This window comes from Alligator sinensis, unplaced genomic scaffold (genome assembly GCF_000455745.1).
Source record: "Alligator sinensis unplaced genomic scaffold, ASM45574v1 scaffold322_1, whole genome shotgun sequence".
NCBI lineage: Eukaryota > Metazoa > Chordata > Crocodylia > Alligatoridae > Alligator > Alligator sinensis.
The window spans coordinates 1218076-1233497 of NW_005842154.1; the positions used below are offsets into that span (position 1 = coordinate 1218076).

At 54.1% G+C, this 15422-nt stretch overlaps 1 protein-coding gene across 1 annotated transcript in view; it reads left to right on the forward strand.

Moving 5' to 3' along the window:
- Positions 1 to 15422, forward strand: part of ESPN (espin) — a 45680-nt gene that overhangs the window by 6508 nt on the left and 23750 nt on the right. The window contains exons 2-6 of the mRNA XM_025206420.1: positions 5 to 198; positions 10924 to 11110; positions 11411 to 11593; positions 11948 to 12079; positions 13340 to 13559. Of these exons, the coding sequence (XP_025062205.1) occupies positions 5 to 198; positions 10924 to 11110; positions 11411 to 11593; positions 11948 to 12079; positions 13340 to 13559 (916 nt within the window). The remainder of the gene's footprint in view (positions 1 to 4; positions 199 to 10923; positions 11111 to 11410; positions 11594 to 11947; positions 12080 to 13339; positions 13560 to 15422) is intronic.

Here is a 15422-nt window from a genome sequence, read left to right on the forward strand (position 1 = left end):
GCAGGACACAGACAGTTCTGGTGCCACTGTCCTGCACCTCGCAGCCCGCTTTGGTCACCACGAAGTAATAGACTGGCTGCTGCGCTTTGGAGGCAGCGACACCCTGGCAGCCACAGACACAGGAGCCTTGCCTGTTCACTATGCTGCAGCCAAAGGAGACTTCCCTTCACTGCGACTTCTCTTGGGACACTCTCCAAGGTAAGAGGAATTCCCTTCTTGTGTGTATGTGTATGTGTGTGCGTGTGTTTGCAGGTGCAGGGGGGGGAGGGAGGGGAGTACGGTATTCATTCTTTGTTCTTTTGTGTTTGTTGCCTGGGTTAGAATAGCTAGGGGGACTTGGGCATTCTGGCCTTCAATTTATGCATAACAGAGGTGGCCCCAGACTACAAGTTGCAGTTTCCACATGGCTAAAAGCCTCTCACAGTTTTGTACTTTTGCCCTCCTGCCTTGTAGCATTGTTGATTTGCTGAGCAACGGCTGCAGCTTCTTGGAAAGTTGCAAGTGTGCTGAGAAGACTCCCCTTTTTGCATATTACCTGCTTCCTGCTGCTGTTTGAGTGCAAGGAAAGCATGCCAGGGGCTTTCCTGCATAGCAGAGGGTTCTTAGTATTTGCTTTGAGGATCTCATCTCACAGGCCTTAGCTGTGGCTTTGTTGAAGGAGGGGCCTTGTTGCTGAAGCAGGTGGGAAACTCTAGCTAACAAAGGAGGGCCATCCGTATGATTAGGGGCCTGGAGGATAGGCCCTAGGAGGAGAGACTCCAGGAACTGGGCCTATTCAGTCTGAGTAAGAGAAGACTGAGAAGTGACTTGATAGCCACCTATAAGTATATTAGGGGTGAGCATCAAGATCTAGGGGAGCAATTCTTCAGGAAGGCACTTCAAGGGAGGATGAGGGCCAATGGGCACAAGCTAACTGAGGGAAAATTTAGGCTGGACATAAGAAAAAACTTGTTTTCTGTAAGGGTTACCAGAATCTGGAACACACTGCTGGCAGAGGTGGTGCAGTCACCATCCTTGGATGTGTTCAAGATGAGGCTGGATAAGTACCTTGTTGAGCTGGTTTGAGCCCAATACGTTCCTGCCCATGGCAGGGGACTGGACTTGATGATCTTGCAGGTCCTTCATTCTATGATTCTGTGACATGATTGTGAATGGTTGATGGGAAGGCAGAACCAATTTGCACCTGTAAATATTGACTTGAGGGTGTTAGCTATTGTTTGGCCCCTAGAAATTGGTTGTCTGTGCACGATAATGTAGGAGGTTCTAGGTGTAGGAGCTGGTTGTCTGCCTCCTGGCACCTGCTGCCTAAGTTGTGCTTGTACAAACTGGGCATAAAACACTCCTAAAGTTGCATCCTCTAGATGAGGGCTCGAGAAAGGAGATAGGCCCAGTGCATGGCTGGCATCAGTTCATTACCATACTGCCCACTTGGTTTTCTTTGCTGTTTTAATTTTCAAGTGTTATGTAGACTCTTCAAATTCCTTGCTGTACCAAACCAAATCACTTGCTGGCCCCAGCCCTGGGCCTTGTCAATGAGTAGCTTTATTTAGGGGGTGGGTTTTCTGGGGAGAACAAAGTTGCTTTCCTGCCCATGCCTCTGCAGGCTCTGCACTGCTAGCAGAGTGGGGCAGCCCATATCACTTCCATAGGACACCTCAGGGATGCAGCCTGCGGAGGCTGCTGTCAGCCTGGCTCTCATTTGTAACACCAGTGCTTTCTCTTGCTATGACAGCTTTATCACAGCAGGGAAGCAAGTGCCTGCTCTCCATTATCCTGGCAACAAAGGGGGCAAGGCTGCGCATTAACTTCTGATGGAAATATGGCTCCCTGTTGCAGCCAGTGCTGATGAGGGTTTGTTCACAGGGCTCTTGGAGCTAGTGATAACACAGCCACTTTTGTCTGAGCTCTTGTTATGTAAATGGCTCAGCCTGCCTACTGGAGAGACAGGGCTGCTCAAACATGTGCAGAGATGCCCATGCCCACTTGGTTGCAGCATAGCAGGAACATTGGCTCATAAGGGGGCCATGCACCCCCAGGCCTCCACTATTGACCCAGGATGCCAGCCAGAAGCCAGACTATATTCCTTGCTGGCACCAGCCCCCTTAGCTCCATGGAGTCATGCCCACATCTATAGTGGGGTGGCATTCCCCTGTGGGCAGACAGCCCAAGGCCCAAAAAGACATGCATTCCCCATGAGCTTCAGGGTTTAATATAATACTCAGTGATTACAATACTTAAGACAGCCATCCCAAAGGGACAGGGAGAACTGCCCTCTGAGCAGCCTCCAAGTTCAGGGTGGGATGCACTGAGACCCCTGTCCAGCCTGCTGGGGTGGTGGGTGCCTAGGCCAAACCTACAGCAAGGAACAGGTATAATGTCATCAGGGGTGAGGGAAGCAGGTCAATTAAACCTGGGGAGCTATACCCAGCAGATTACCAAGCTCTAAGCTGCTTTCCATGATGGGCAGCAGAACAGGGTTATTAATAACCCTCATGGTAATCAGTGTCCCACGTACACATTATATTGTCCTAGGAAGAGCCAGGAAGCACCCAAAATCTAAGCAAATGGACAAGGAAAAGAAGAAGCCAAATGGTTGATGGGAATGGTGTTATGGGCACTCAGCACTGTGTCTGTGGCCACAAGCCTCTCCTTCAGCCACAGCACCTCAAATCAGGCAGCCCCCAGGCCACAGGAAGAGCAAAGCCAACTGTGTCCACTTAGCTCTAGCCTGACCCACAAATACAAAGCCTGTTGCTTGCAGTAAGGCACTTACCAAATGTGCTGGAGATGAAGACCACTACTGGCTAAGCTCACCAGTTTTCCCAGGGCTACTTGGGGGTTTTGGCTGGACCTGGCTCAGCCATTTGATGCCCCAGGCTGGCTCCTTGCAGAAAAAGCAGAGCTCACTCCAAGGCTGGCTGGCTGGGAGGCTGAGGTGGCAACCCCCAGCACCAAGTGGGGCTGGAGCATGCACAGACCTCAGCTGCACAGAGTGGCTTCCTGTGTTAATCCAGGGGAGAGGCCAAGCAGTGTGGCCTCTTTTTTGTGTAAAAATATATGTCTTATGTATATAAAAGTAATAGATATAGATATATACACCTTCTAGTCCCTGTTCATTACCTCCTTAACCCACCAGAGGAAAACATGCACACCTGTTACAATATATGCAGCTGCAGAATGGCTCTCCCGCACACCTGTCTGCTAGACATTGTTTTCCTCAATCCCCCTGTCTCTTATTCTGGTCCCCAAGTACTGGGTTTAAAACTCAGTACATTCACTGTCGCTTTCGTTGAAGTGTTTCGTTGAACACTGCTGCTGTTGCTGCTGCTGTCCTCATCGCTGTCTTCTGATCTGGTTGTCTCAATGTCCTCTTCACTGTCACTGTCTGTTCCCCATCCCACCCCGGGTGGGGGGAGAGGGGGGTGTCTTGAAAAATCATGTACCAAGTGTCCCTTTGCCAGCTGGAGATGGAGACCGCTAGTGGCTAAACTCACCAGTTTTCCCAGGGCTACTTGGGGGTTTTAGCTGGACCTGGCTCAGCCATTTGATGCCCCAGGCTGGCTCCTTGCAGAAAAAGCAGAGCGTACTCAAAAGCTGGCTGGGAGGCTGAAGTGGCAACCCACAGCACCAAGCAGGGCTGGAGCATTCGCAGACCTCAGATGCCAGAGGGGCTCCCTATGTTAATCCAGGGGAAAGGCCAGGCAGCGTGGGCAGGTATAGTGCACAGGCAGTGCTAAGGGTGCTTGGCTGCACAGCACCCAGCCATCACCCAGGCCCAGCACCTGGGTCATTCCCAGCCTAGCTGTTATGATGACAGGTGCTTTGGAAATACAAATAGAGATCAACAGATGTTGAGTTTATTGCTGGGTCATTCTGGTACCATCTTCTCTCTAGTGGTTGAAGTTGGGAGGAGGTGGGGAGGAAAGCTAGTCTCATCCTGTCCCCCATACTCCTGCTCCCAGGCCACCCCATCCTGCAGCCTCTTTTCTGTGAGTTTTTGTGTCCTGCTTCTCCTAGCATCAGCTGACTGCTGTCAATGGGGTCATGTGTGAGTTTTCAGAGTGCCCTGATTTCTGGAGAGATACTTTTAGGGGGTTACTCTCTTGGGGATTGGGTGTGAAACAGCCCACAGCTACTGGTTAGCTGAGGCCTTGACCAGGAAGAGGTGTTATGTATAGTGTAGGACCTAATCTTTTTTTTTTTAAGTATATATATATAGTTATATATAGTTATATATATAACTATATATAACTCCCCTGAACCCCCACGCCCCCACTCACTGCCCTTCCCTAACCCAATTGCAGTCCCTTAGTCCAAGCCGTGATTTGGGGTTCATTCCCTTTCCTTGTCACTGTCAGTGTTACAGTCACTTCCATTGCTGCCTGATCTGCAGTGCTAGTGACAGCCCCTGACCCATGTCCTGCAGCCTGCTGGCCTCTCGAGGCCCCCTCCTGCTCCCTGCCCCCTCCTGTTGCTCTGAGCACCAGGGCTGTGGTGAAGAGGTGGAAAATACAGAAAGGGATGCCAGAGGGTATTAGAGTCTAATAACTAGACAAGGCCCAGGCAGAGCTCCTGGCAACAGAGTCCCATGATCACTTTAGTTCTGCTGCCTGATAGAGAATGCATGATCCTGCTTTTGAGGCAAAGGAATATGTCCAAAGGTTCCTGTCTTCATCATGAACATGGACATTCCAGTTCCACCTCATGCACTGCAGGTAGGGGCTGAAGGGCAGATGTCATAACACAAGGGTTTTACCTTGGCTGCCCTCACACAAGTACAGCTCTTTATTGTCCAGGCACCTCAGACCCCTGGTTTACAATCCTAACCCATGACTGCAGTTGCCCCAGTCATTCCTGTCCCTGTGCCACTGCTGGACACTTGTATAACTACAAAACAGCCTCGATGGCATGCAGCCCTTGGAGCAGCCATGGACTGTTCAACTGTGGTCATACACACCTGTTCCTGCTCACACAGAGCAGGCATACTTGCAAACCATGGACTGGGGAGAGAAGCTGTTACTCATGCCTTGAGCTGGTCAATCCATAGTTTCTGTCATAGCACTCCAGTCAGTGTTCCCATGGGCTGGGAGTGGGGCTACCAGGGACTCACCTGCCTGCATGCCTGGGCTTGCATGGGGACACCACCAAGCAGACTTTGCAGCAGAGACCCTCTCCACCCCACCCTCCATGCTGCTTCCTTTTACAATCAGACCCTTCTGAGCAGACTAGCCCCTACAGGTAAATACATGGAAACTAAAGAGACTACAGTATCTCAGGGAGGAGGCATGTGTGGATGAAGGGTTAATGCTCAGGCCACAGGGGAGCATGCACAGAGGAAGGGGCAAACTGGAGAAAGAGACAAGTGCTGCAGAGTCACTTCAGTGCAGGGTGGCTGTTGCAAACAAAGCTCACACCTTGCATGCTGGAAGCATGTAACAGCTCAATATTCCTTGTCAGCTTGGGGTTGGGGGGTGGGGGGCAGAGTTAGTTTAGTTGCAGGATACCCAGCAAAGCCTACATGAGTGACAGGACAGAAACCCTGCTGAGCACTGGGAAGAGCTCTCCTGGACCCCCAGCCAATGAGCCCAGCAGAGAATGGGGCCTGGAATTTTGCTAAGCAGGCTTTTAATTAACTACATCTGAGTCACAGACCTGGCGTGGTTTAATTTTATGCGTCTCCTGCAGTTACTTTTGCTGTGCTCACCTGCCCTCTTTAGTTAAGAAATCCCATGAATTATTTACTCCTGGGTAAGATCTCTCTGTTCACAGAACCTCCTGCTTGCTGCATGAGGCGGGCTCCATTTCAGCCCTTTGAAATTCTATCTCTGATCCTGCAGGTACCAGCTACCTGGCAGGATATGGCTACTGCAGCATTAGTTCAACTTAGAAGTGCAAGTGAGAGTGTGTGTGTGTGTACCTGGGGGGGAGTGGAGAAGGTAGCAAAAATAACTGTGTTAAACTGAAAGATCTGGTTGCAAAGCCTTAAAATGTAAGGAATGCTAGAATGCAGGCTGCCAATTGTGGGAGATAGTTCCAGGCCCCTCTCATTTGGGGTTCCCCATACATTCTCCTACCCACCTCAGTTTGTTCCTCTGCCCATGGCTCCTGTGCTTCTCATGCTTTTTGCCTTGTGTTGCATCCCTGTTTCTCACCTTTTGGTGTGCAGGGTGAGTGCTTGCCCCTTCTCCTTCAGGCTACCTGGGTGCTGGGAGAGAAAGTGCTGGCAGCACAGGCAAATGAGTTTCCCTACTTCCTGGCTATTGTCTCATGGAAGCTGAGCTGTGCGGGCTTAGGAGAACTGCCTACACAGGATGCAGCCCCTAACAGTGAGTGGGCCCCGCCCTAATACACCTTTCCAACTCTCCCTTGCTCAAGTGTAGCATTCTTGCCTGCATGTAGCCTCCACAGTGCAACATGTTCCAAGTTTATTCCTTACCTTTGTGACTCCATGCACAAAAACCTTGTGAACAGGGCCATAGCAGCTCCTGGCAACCAAGAGGCACTGCCACAGGAGCAGCCCAGGCCCTGGCTTTGTGGGGAACATGCACATGCAGTCTGGCTCTCATGGAACAGTGGTGTAAGGATGGAGTACACTCCCTGCAGGCCAGGTTGTGGCTGCACTCCCACAGGTCTGAGCCAAGCACGTGCAGATGAGGCTGTCCAGCCCCTGGACTTGGCTGGAACTAGGGGCATTCCCCAGGACAGCACAAGGTAGTCAATATATAACAGCTTTCTTCTGGTCCCCTGGGCCTGCGCTGCCTGAGTGCCTTTGCTAGGGATCCTGGCATCTCCTCCACCTGTCCCATTGCACAGGATGAAGCCTTCGCAGCAGGGGCCAGGTTACTGGCCACTGTGAGCTCTGGCTGGCTGGCTTCTTGCTTATTACTGGCTTCCCTGTGCTTGGTCCAGGTGCCTGTGTGCTGGAGAGCCAGGCACTGCAGAATTCTGTGGCCAACTACTCACATGGCATTGGCCAGTTCCCCATGGTGTTTATGTAGCATCCATCCCTGAGGGTCCTGCCACTGAGCAAACCTCTAGTCCATTTAGGCCTAGACATGGGCCAAAGGTTCCCCCTGTCTCTACTGGATCCCTTCCCTCTCCCTGGTACCCCCCTGCAAAGCTGTTCCTTGTGCAGATCATGCCACATCATGAGCCACTCATTGCAGCCAACAGGTGGGTACTGGCCAAAGTGGCATGAAAGTAACCTTGCCTATCCAGCCACTAGCCACCTTTTATCCACATGTTGTGGCCAGGCCTGCAGACTGTATTAAACCTTAGTGGCTAAATTAATGTAATTGGCATTATGGACAACAGTGGCCTACGGCTGACAGGCTGATGGACGCCAGCCACTGGAGGCTCCATCTGGGCAAGGCTGAGGACATTCTCTGCAGCACTCCTAATACTGCCCCTAATCTGCATCTCTTAAACCTGATCACTGCCACAGGCTTTGCCTTATTAATTCTTAATCAGCTTGGCGAATGGCAATCAATGGTAACCAGTGCCGTTTTCCATCCTGCATTGTTTGTTGGGATTGCTATAGCAACCAGCAGCAGCCAACCTCTTGTCAGCTAGTCTGGGGAAACTAATACAGACACACAGGAGGCAGGGCTCTTGCTCTGCATCCCTGCAGCCAGTCGGTCTGGTGAGTCAGGAGGGTGTAGAGGGACCATTGCAAAGCCTGCTGCCAGGCCAAAGGATAAGCAGTGACCCTCTGCAGGAGAACTCAGTGCAAACTCCCTGCCTTCCCTTGCAACTTCCTGTCTGTCTATCTCGCCAGTAGTTTCCTTCAGTTTCTGCAGCTGCCCTTTCCCTAGCTCCATGCAGTATCCCTGGCACCAAAGTTGAGACTCCAGCTGGCACTAGGCTAGAGGAATGCAGACCTTAGGCTCCAGGGCCAGGGGTGATGGCAGGACAAGGGGCACAGCCTGAGTTGAGGGAAAGTGTAAGGCCAAATCTCAGCAGAGTGCAGGGAGGAGGTTGAGTTCCTGGGGAGCTGCAGGCTGAGCCACAGCATAAGTCTAGCTCCACAGACCCAGTGTGGGTTGCTCCCTCTCCTGTCTGGGGACTACAGTCTCAGACACTCTCCCCTGGCAGTTACAAGCATGTCAGCTCTGGCTGGAGGCAGCACCACCACCCCTGGGCCCTAGGGCTGAGAACATGGTGCATGTCCAAGTTAACAGAGGCAGCCAGGAAGGCTCAGGAGGGCTTCCAGCACTTCTGCCCTTCCCATTTACAGCTGGGGTGAGTGCCTGGGGCAGGTAAGAATCCCCTCAACTGCAGATGCCCTTAGTCCTGGGGATGCCCCCCAGCTCTGCACACTTGAGTCTTAAGCTATGGTCCATAGGCAGCAGCAGCCTTCAGTGGAGAGGCCTCAGCTCCTTGACATGCACCTGCCTGTCCCACCGTGCTACAAGCCCCTTTGCTGGTGGGACAGTGCTAACCCCACCACTTGCTTGGGTCTTGGCCCCACCACTGTCACCCACTGCAGTGACAGGCAGCATTGTCCTGGCGCCTTTGGTGCTATCTGAGCCCCAACACAATAGAGCAGATCTGGGGAGTGATGATTTAAGCGGGGCCACTGAGCTTGGGAGAAGGGACAGGCTGTAAATTGTGTAGCAATAGCAAGCTTCAGCTGCTGGCATGTCCCCAATGGGGTGTGGAGATATAGCTTATCAGGATGGCAGCAGGCCTGGGGGCTAGAAGCAAGAGCGGCTCCAACCTGTAAGGGAGCATGCTGATGTTCCAGAAGGAGGGCATCACCGAGGGGTAGCGCTGTACAGCCATGTCTCCACTACAGCGCTCAAGCACAGGGGCTGGGTCCAGCAGCCCCTGGACCTGAGCAGTGCATTAACCATAGTTGCCCAAAGCTCCTTGCTGAAGCCCTCCTCAGCTCCCTCGGGCACTAGCAGTGCCTGCTCCCAGCCCTCTCCAGCTCACATGGCTGCATCGCTTGCATTCCAGCCATAGGAACACTGTGGAGCTTAGCCCCAGATGGAGCCTGTGGTGCTTGGCAGTGCTACACAACCTGGCTAGGGTCTGTGGCCTGTTAAGCTGAGGCAGCAGGACTGTTTGATTCCCAGGTCTGGTTCCACTGTCACTGCCACTGTGTACCACAGGCATAGCCCCTCCAGATGCCTGCAGTGAGAGGTCTGGGCCCAGGCTCTCCCTGAGCAGGGTGAACCCACAATCCAGGGTCCATGGGGTGGCTCTGAAGGGCTTGTACCAGCCAGGTATATCAGACAGTCCAGATCCCTCCAGTTAGAGCCAGCAGCTGGTGCAGAGACCACTGGGGCCAATCCTGAGGCCCCACCATCTGGCCCAGCACTTTGCCCACATGGCCACCGGGAGGGGATCCCACAGCTCCAAGCTGCCTTACTGAAATTGATTAACAACCCATTGCCTTGTTCTGGAGTTGGAAAACCACTAATTATGAGCTTAAATATGCAACCATTCCTGTAATTAGCAGGTAATCAAGTCAAGTGCTATTATCTGTTCTACAATTACCAGGCAGAGGCTGACAGGCACAAGGCCAGGGGTCCCTCCCTACTCCTCCTGCCCTGGGCCTCCAGCCCCACTGCTGGGTCTGGGTACTCCCTGTCTCTCTGCTTTCAGACTGGGCACTGGGGCAGCCCCCAGTGCAGTGCCCATGGCACAGTTGTTCCAGCACAGTGCTCAGGTCTCACTTACGTGGTCTGGCACCTGACTGCTAAAGCACTAGGCAGAGGCAGCTCTGAGAGCAGGTGAGTGGCAGGCACTGGGGTGTGGGGTGGTCTGTAAGGAGGGGAAGGCTGTGGCTGCCAGCATCTCAGAATGACAGGATCAATTATTAAGGGGCTGGGACATATTTGAGAACACCCTGAAGTGTTTCTTGCTCTTTCAGAATGAAATATTAAACAATCTTATATAGAGTGGGCAACCCCTGGTGAGCCAAAAGCAGAAGGAGCAGGAGCTGAGTGCACCTGCCTGTCTGACAGGCTCAGCCCCAGGGCTGAGTTGTGATCGGTAGGGCTCAGCTGAGCCCCAGGAATTTCAGCACCAAGGACTTGACCTAGAGTTCTTTGCTGCTCTGTATTGCATGGCCTCTTTGGTGCTGGAAAAGGGGTCTGTCTGCCCTGTGTCCCAGCCAATGAGCCCACAGAGCCCAGGGCAGGATGTGAGGGCAGACCTGGCTCCTTGTCTGTATTACCTGCTTAACTGCCTTCAGTAGGCATGCCCTGCCTTCACACCTTCAGTCTCAGCCCCCTCACCAGGCCCCAGCTGCCCCACTCCTGCCGTACCAGACTGGCCTCCTGCTTCATACAAACACCCCTTCCATTTTACCTCTTCCCTTGTCTCCAGTGAGCGGGGCCTGCTGCCACCTCCCTGTGTTTATTGGTGCCTAAGCTGCTTACTGAACAATGCTGCTAAATGGCAGCGTCCAAAGGCAGCCAGAGGGAGGGAGAAGATTAGCCTAAGTGCCCTGATTAACTGTGACCTGCTGCAGAGTGTGTGACCAAGCAGGGAGTGTGCTGAGTGCTGGGGGAGCAGAGCAGGGTGGAGAGGCACTCCATGAGGTTGTCCCAGTGGTAATTAGCACCCATACCCTGCAGGGCCCAGGGGTGCTCAACAGTGCTGAGCTGATCCCATGCCCTACCCAGCACCATGGCTCTTGTTTAGCTCCCTGTGGTGGGATGGGCAGGAATGTCCCTTGTCACCCAGAGCACACCCCGCACTGCCTGAGCTGAAGATGCAGTTCCACAAGCTGGCAGCTGTAGGAGGCTCTTACTCTAGGTAGCTGGTCATGAGGAGGTGCCTGGCATGCTGCACTGGTACATTGTGCACAGGGGCTTGTCAGTGTGACTGGCTGAGGTGGACCAGGTAGGGGGAAGGGGCAATGCAGGGTGCCAGACAACCCACTGCCAGCCTGCCCTGCTCTCATTGCAGCACGGTTAGTGCACAGACCAAGAATGGTGCCACACCCCTCTACCTAGCCTGCCAGGAAGGCCACCTGGAGACTGTCCAGTACTTGGTGAAGGACTGTGCGGCTGATCCCCACACACGCGCCAATGATGGGATGACCCCCCTGCATGCTGCCGCCCAGATGGGCCACAACACGGTCATCGTCTGGCTGGTGAGTGCCCACCTAGGCAGCACAGGCCATGAGGCTGGCTGGTGGAAGAGTGCACTGAGGTCTGGACACCAGCCTCCCACTTCTGAGTGTCCCCTAAGGTCTAGGCTCTAGGAGGGATGGGGCCTTTGGTCTTACTGTGGGCAGGCTCCTATTCAGGGAGTCTTATGGAGAATGAGGGAAAACCCCTGGGGCTTGGCTCCCCCTGAGACTAGTGCATTTGTGGGCGGCTTGCTGTGTTACCCACCCAGATGGTCCCAAGCCACTCACCCTCTCCCCTGCCTGCCCTCTGGCCTTTCACAGATGAGCTTCACGGACATCAGCCTCTCGGAGCAGGATGACGATGGTGCCACTGCCATGCACTTCGCGGCCAGCCGTGGCCATGCCAAAGTGCTGAGCTGGCTCCTACTGCATGGGGGCGAGATCTGCACCGACACCTGGGGTGGCACGCCCTTGCATGATGCAGCTGAGAATGGGGAGCTGGAGGTCAGCAGGGCAGGGGTGGGGACACAGCCATGCTGGGGGATGGGGACAGGCCTGTCCTAAGAGCACCTGGGCTCTGGAGAGCACAAGGGCCTGCATGAGGGATGGATGGGTGGTGTTGGGCCGTCTGCAGGGAAAAGCCTCTGGCAGGGCAAGGCAGGGGAGGGGTGGGAGGGATGGGGACATCGTGCCTTGGAACAACAGCTCTACCCTCTGTAGTGCAATGGTGTGGACCTGCCTGCATGCAGCATTCTCACAGCAGGGCCTAGTCTCACACTGCCTTGGGTGACAGCCTGAAGGCAGGTGTCCTGCTGGGCCCTCCCTTATCCAGTTGTTCCTCTTGTCATCTCCTTCCAGTGCTGCCAGATCCTCGTTGTGAATGGCGTTAACCTGGGGGTGCGGGACCATGATGGCTATACAGCTGCCGATCTCGCTGACTACAATGGGCACAACCACTGTGCCAAGTACCTCCGCACTGTTGAGAACATGGTAGGGCATGCTGCCAACACCTTCCTAACTCCCAGCTGGGCTGGGCATAGGGCAGGTGCTACACTGGGAATGGGGGGGAAAAGCCAGAGCAGAAAGGAGGTGGGGACAAGCCCACTCAGCATGGTGATCCAGGGGGCAGCAGGCTGCGGGTGCAGTGCACAGCACTGTCCTTCACTGGGTTTCTGCCAGCCCATTCTGTTCCTTGGCTTTCATGATACCCAGTGCAGCTGATCTGCCAGTGCCTTGCTGACAGCATTCGGCAAAATGGTACCTGGAGGCAGTTGCTAGAGGTTGGTGTATACCACTCACACTCCAGAAGCCGGGCCCTGCTGTGCTGCAGGGGAGGGTGCAGGTCATTAGGCTGCAGCTGAGCAGCCCTGGGTTTGTGTTTCCTGCTACCACTCAACTCTGACAGACTGGGGCTCAAGGGATGCCCTGTCCCAGAATGGTGTTCCCTTGGGCTCCTTCATTATGAGAACTGGTGAACACCTGGCAGCTGGAGCCACCAGGTAATGAATGCAGCTGGGATGCCCTGAATAGCTAGGATGCCTGCAATGGCCCCAAGGGAGAGCAGGGCTGCAGTTTGCAATGAGCTCAACAAGTGTTTGCACCACAGCAGGCCCACAAGCACAAAATGACCCAGTGAGTCAGAAGCAGGGGCAGCATGAGTCCCATCTCCCAGCTCGGGGGCGGGGGGGGCAGGGAGCTTCAGGAATAGGCCAGAGAGCTCCTCCTGTAGGGGCTGCAGCCAGACAGGGGCTGGCAGGCTCACCCTGGGGTCAGCTGCTGAGATGGAAGGGGGCAGTCACAGCTGGAAGAGGGCTGGGCTGCTCACAGATATGGAAATTGTTTAGGGAAAGGAGATGCTAGTCTCACTCTTCATTCACCCACTTACAAATCCACATGCCTGACTCCCAGGGCCCAGCATAGGGACAATCAGTGTAGCCATGCCCCTGTGACTCCAAACTCCTTTATCCAGACCCCTGCACCACATGCCCTGGCTCAGGTCCTGACTCCCAGACCTGAGTGATAAAGCACTTTCTTGGGGCTTTCAGGTATCTCTGAGCTGGACCCTCCCTGGTCCTGTGTGCACCCACACTAATGGAGTGCATGGACTCCACAGCTGTTTCACTTGGGGGCCAAGTGGAGAGGTGCTCCCAGGTCCTTCTGCTGGCAATAAGACAGGACAGCAGATTCCAGGTAGAAGAGCCACTGGGCAGAACTTATCAGGACTTAACACAGTGCCTGTTGGACCTGCAGAGCATGGAGCACCGTGTCCTGTCCCGTGACCCCTCTGCTGATCTGGAGCTCAAGCAGCCTGACTCAGGCATGTCATCGCCCAACACCACTATGTCGGCTCAGCAGGCTCACTTTGACATCGGGTCACCCACCAGCACCTTGTCCAACTATGACTCCTGCAACTCCAGCCAGTCCAGCACAGGCGAGAAGCGTGGCTGCCAGCATGCCAGCCAAGGCGCCAGTAAGTCCCAGGATGCCCCTGCCCTGTGCTTGCAGGGACTGCCTTGGGATATGATGCAGAGTCCTTGGGGCTCAGAGGGTGGCATGGGGGGCAGACATGGGCAAAAGGAGCATCCAGGGCCATGCATGCAACATAAAGGGAAAGCCATATGCAAATCACCTTCCTGGCCCTCCCACAGCCATGGTGAGTGGGTGGGGGGGGAGGCGCAAGGGGCTGGTGCAGCAAAAGGAGCACTAGCTCATCACAGTAAGCCAGTGGGTGTGCCACCAGATCCTGCCGCTTCCTGAGACCATGCAAAGAAGTCCCTTGAACTGCTGCCCTACTGGCCAGTCTGGTGCCACAGAAGACAGCACGCACTATGGAGATGTGGGGTGGAGGGTGCTGCTGTGGGTGGCAGCCAGTCAGGATGTAGGAATCTGCATATGGCACATCACTTCCAACCTCCCATGATCCAATTGGTTGAGCTGGTCTCACTACCCCTGCTCTGGGACTCCCTGGGGATCCAGCAGCTGCAGCACTTTCTTTTCCTGTGCCCTTCTCAATCGCTTCTCAGCCTTTTGGCCCAGATCAAGTGTGGTTCCTGCACAGGGGCTTGCATGTGGGATTTCGGCCTTTTGTGGGCCAAGATCACCTTGAATGTCTTTGTGTAGTTAAGAGTGGAGACTCGTCCAATGCACTGTGGGCAGGCACCCCTATAAGAATCTACTATAGCCTCCCAATGGGAGGATCTTGGTTACATGTTTTATTTTTATGGAGATGGAGGATTTCTCCCAAGCTTGCTTTGGTTTTTTGACTAAGGGAAAGTGAGACTTGGGAGCATCTGAACTCCAAGTTCTCCAAGCGTGGGGCCTGCACATAGGATGTCTGCCATAGATTTAGGAGTATCTGAAGCCCCAGGTGGTAGTGCCACACAGACTTGAACTACCGAGCTCTGCTCAGTCGATAGAATTCAGAACTGATTTGGCTAATTTGGCCTGAGGCATGAAATTAAAAAAAAAAAAAAACCTTGATGTGAAGGCACTGAGTCCAGGGCTGGGGCCTGCCCCAGCACAGCAACAACAGGGGCCAGCAACAAAGCTCTCCTGGCCTGTGGCTGGCAGAGGAAGGGGCCTGTCTGGGCAGGTGCAGATGGAGCTGCCAGGCAGGGCACCTTGCCTGTGGTGCCTGTCCAGCTCCCCCTTTGTCTTAATCAGAGAGTGCAGAAATGAGTCTTCATTCCTGGGATCTCAGTGCCTGCCAGGGAAATAGAACTGCTCCCAGTGCTGCCTTGCAGGGAAAGATATACCACGACCTGCTCTCCTTGCCTGCTAGGGTCTGAGTATTCTTTGTAACTGGTAAAGATGCCCAGGGAGGCCCTGCTGTCTCAGAGAGAGCAGGGTGCCAAGCAGCAGCAGTCTGGCCCTGCTGCCAGCCTGGTACCTGTGGGTTTGGCTGGCTGCTGGCTGCAGCCACAGGGGGGCAATGATGGGCCACACCAGTGCCCCCTGGTGGAAGTGCTCTGCCTGCATCACTGCTGGCCTGGCTCCAGCCCCATCTCAGGGCACGGGGGCAAGGGCCAACCCTCTTTTGGGGTAAACTACTTGGTCCAGATGTCCAGTGTCCTGCTCAACGTTCCTGAGTGCTGTTCCTGCAATCGGGCAAGGTTATTTGAGTAGATGTGGTATCTTTTATTAGATCAACTGAGTACTTGGGGAAAAGTTCCTAGCAAGCTTTTGGACGCAATCACCCTTCTTCAGGCATAGGTTCCTGCAATTGGTTAGCCATGCCCTCGCTGCAAGCTGCATTTGCAGACAGAAGGAGGAAGGGGCCCCTGCCCAGAGGAGTTTTTGTAAGGCAGTGAGTTGCCCCAGTGACCATCTCCAC